Source organism: Arachis ipaensis, chromosome B03 (assembly GCF_000816755.2).
Source record: "Arachis ipaensis cultivar K30076 chromosome B03, Araip1.1, whole genome shotgun sequence".
In the NCBI taxonomy this organism is placed as follows: domain Eukaryota; kingdom Viridiplantae; phylum Streptophyta; class Magnoliopsida; order Fabales; family Fabaceae; genus Arachis; species Arachis ipaensis.
The window spans coordinates 7,196,630-7,200,637 of record NC_029787.2 but is presented as its reverse complement, the minus strand read 5'-3'; the positions used below and the strand labels follow the sequence as shown (position 1 = coordinate 7,200,637).

General features: G+C 28.9%; 1 protein-coding gene across 1 annotated transcript; it reads right to left on the bottom strand.

The window, feature by feature from the left end:
• On the bottom strand, positions 1,462-4,008 carry LOC107634083 (protein RADIALIS-like 4). Its single transcript, XM_016337663.2, has 2 exons — positions 3,356-4,008; positions 1,462-1,675 (listed from the first exon to the last, which is right to left on the bottom strand). The coding sequence occupies exons 1-2, from the start codon at positions 3,643-3,645 to the stop codon at positions 1,648-1,650; spliced, it is 318 nt and encodes a 105-aa protein (XP_016193149.1). The 5' UTR covers positions 3,646-4,008; the 3' UTR covers positions 1,462-1,647.

Below are 4,008 nucleotides of genomic sequence, written 5' to 3'. Positions count from 1 at the left end.
ATTATTATAATTTAAAATAATTAATTTGTCTTTCTAATTATAAACTTAAAAAATATTGTCTATAATTATAATATAAAATCAAGATATAAATAAATAAAAATAGAAAAATGATGATTTGATGACATTGAAAGAAAAAGAAAGAGATATATATCCAATGGACAATAAAAGAAGAAAATATGGTTAGTTGGTTATAGACTTATAGCAAGAGTTGAACTTAGGATTATAGCATTGTGAAAGACATAGAAGAATAATGAAAGCCAATTCAATTTATTTTTTTATTATTATTATTATTTTCTTTTGTAGAGTGGGGTGGGGATGAGGGACCAGAACTATATTATTAGCTATGAGGTTTAACACAACTATGAAAAGTACTATTATTATTGTATTAAAGACAAAACTTATACAACTCATTGTTCTACCTTACATCATTACATGACTTGTTATTGTCATTGATTTGTTGTTGTTGTTGGTTTTTTATTTTTTATTTTTTTTACACTTGGATCCTAAAGAATAATCTTCGTACCAATATATGCACATGCCAAATTCAAAAGCTATTGCTCTTCATTTTGCAGTTTACACTTTTCATCAATGAATACTATAATGGAACAAGAAGTCAAATTAAAAAATAAGAAAAGAAAAAGGTTTGCCGGATAGGTGGAAGAAACTAGGGGTTTTTTTTTTTTTTAATGTGCTAAATAACAAAGAAGAAAAAAGAAAAAATCGTATTATTGTTTGGAGAAAACATTATTAAAAAAAATATATCATCTTTTTTTTTTGTCAGGAAAAAAAACTATATCATCTAAATCCTGTTAACCATTTTTGGGCTCTCTAAGTCTCAGCAATCACCATCTCTTTGAAATAGGATTGATTTGGGCTCATAGAAAGCCCAAACTAACCCAAGAGGTTACGCTTGAGGCCCAATTTTTCTTGTTTCCAAAGTTGATAACAATTCGGTACTATATGGGCCTTCTTACCTCAGATCCATTATGAACCAAACGTTTTATATATATAAATCTATAACAAAAAATATTATAGCAAATTCGTATTTTGTTAGATCGTTTTGTAAAATATTTGAGTACTTTTATTAAAATAATTCGATATTTCATAAATATTAAATTATTTTATGTCTTTTGTAGTTAAAATTGTTAGTAACAAAATATTATATAATGAAATTATAGTTTATCAAACACATATTATACACTATTCTTTTGATTTCCAACAAAACTATCACTGGTTTTGGACATTTATTTCACTTTCAGATGCCTTTTTAGAGGATTTTTTTATTTTTCTTGTTTGTGATTTCAGATATTATTTGAATGTTAGTGTAAGTTAAAAATATAATTTAAAAAAAATTTGATGATAGTGACGAATAAATAGTGATTAGCTTGCTTTGTAGTTTCTAGTTAGTTACTATTCCAAAAATATCAACACTTAAAAATTAATAATAAAAATTAAGGGAAGTTTTAGAGAATATCATAATTCATTAAACTAATCTACGTTACAATAAGCTAAGGGAAGAGAAGATGAAGAGACACAAATTAAATAGGAAGAAAATTCTGAAGCTTCATGCCACACCACACCGGCCACATAACATAACCTTCTTCTGCGAGTAGCTAATGATGATTATAGAGACATAATTGTTTCAAATCAACTCAGTTTAAGATACTTCAAAAGCCTGCAAAATCCAAATCATAAATAAAACTAATTAAAATAATCAATATATACAAAGAGATAAGTAGTACTACTTTAGGTCCGAGTCACGCACGATCCAATGGTTTGTCATATTCCTCTTTATTTGGAGATGCTATTGCAATGTGGCATAGTAATGTTCATTGGTTATAGAATCGCTTGTTATTTTTTATGTGGGAGAGAGAGAAGTGTATAACAAGAAGCTGTGAGCAGAAGTGTGTTTCACATTGGTATGGGATGTACAAATCGGATGCACCGATTTGTTTGTTTTATTTTTTTTTTCAAACAAACAATCACAAATCGGACGGTCCGATTTGTGAATTCGAAAATAAAAAAATTTTTAATATTGAAATCGGACCGTCCGATTTTTATTTTAAAAAATAAAAAAAATAAAAAATGCAAAACGGACCCTCCGATTTGTAGCTTATTTTTTTCTCCAAACAAATTGGACCCTCCGATTTGTAATTTATTTTTCTCTTCAAACAAATCGGACCGTCCGATTTGAATAAAACACCATATAAAAAAAAACACCTAATCTTCCAATAATGATGTATTACACATATATTTAAACAATATAAAAAAAAATTAGCCGAATAATGTGAATGAGGAATGCTAGGGGTTAACAATTTTGGTGTTTTGTAACTATCAATTGGCCATTAATAGCGTTTTTAATGATGTGAGATTAAATGTAAGAGGAGTATTAGGGGAACAATGAAAATTTTGAACAACATGAAATATAAATATATAAAAAAATGTTCAAAAAAATAACACAAATATCACTTTTGTTAACAGATAATAATAGTACCATGATGCTAAAGCCCACAAGAACTTTATCTTAATATGAGTATCTCTATATACATGTGGCTTGTAGTCTTGTGATTGTGCAAAAATGTTGAACATGAACTATTTATTTGTTGCACCATCGCATCCTATCACTTTTTGCTACAAATTTCACGAAAAATTTGACATTTTCCAAAGAAAAAAAAAAAAATGGAAGCAGTTTACTTAACTATTGTATCCACTATCCACTAAACTATGAAATTGAATGTACCAAATATCTTGAGGGTACATTTTTGTATTTTCTCGATAATTCAAAAATCGCTTTTATCTGTCATTATCATTTCTTTTAACACATTCTTACATCATAATATATCTAAATATACATCATCAATGCATCAATGATTGAGTATATATTATTATTTTATATATTCTCTCTGTAGTAGTGAACAATGATGTTAATCTCCTAACCTTTATATTCTAAACTACAACTTCAACGTATTAAGTCAACTCCCTTTGACCAACATCAATCTATAGTCTATACAATAATACAGAGTAGGCTTTAGCCTTTAGGTCTACAAAAGAATTGGAGGACAAAGAATAGAATAATCAATAATGCATGCATGACAAAAACTACTAGGACTACTTGAAGGGACATGACAAAAACTTTTAATTATTAATCTTAGTTCTAAAATATTTTTTAATACTTGAAATTTTTTTCTATAATATACTCAGCATTATGCATGGTTTTAAATTGTGATTAACACAAATGTGTGAGGAGTAATGTTGCATGTCGCATCACTTGCAGTTATTTTCATGTAAAATATACGACTAAATTGTGATCTAACAGTTTCGTGCGAAAACAAAAATGTTTACCTAATAATAATACCTCTGTTCTTCATCAAGATTGGTGGTGGTTGAAGGTGTGGACTTGTAGTTAGGAATTGGAACATGGCCGGACTCAATGTGTCTGAGATCTTCTAAGAGAATTTCATAATGTCTCTTAACTTCATCAACAGATTTTCCACCAACTGCTTTTGCCACATTCTGCCACCTATCTGCAGTATCTTTATCATATTCTGCAAGTGCCTTCTCAAAGAGCTTATTTTCTTTTGCTGTCCATCTTGATGAGGACTCAGAAGAAGGCTTCTTTTGTTTGCTAAGAGTGGTTGAAGCCATAGCTTTGTGTTTTGTTTATTATTATTCTTTAAAAAGGTGAAGACTTTAGAGCCTAAGAAGGAGAATGATCTTGTGGGGTGGTAGAGAAAAATAAAGGGTTATAAGGATAAGGTGAAAAAGAAAGAACAAATGGAAGAAGAAGGGTCTAGTTGTTTGTGTAAGAAAAATGCAAAGGGTTCAATGCTTTATATATATGGATATAGGATAGTGGGGTGTAGCTAATAATAATGGAATCTGTATAGAGAAAAAAAAAGAAAAAAAAAAAGAAAAAAAGTTGGAAAGTCTTGTGACTCTATCTTTTGCTTTGGAACCACGAAACATTGTGAAGCAAGGACAAGAAGATTTGATTAGCTGCTAAGCATG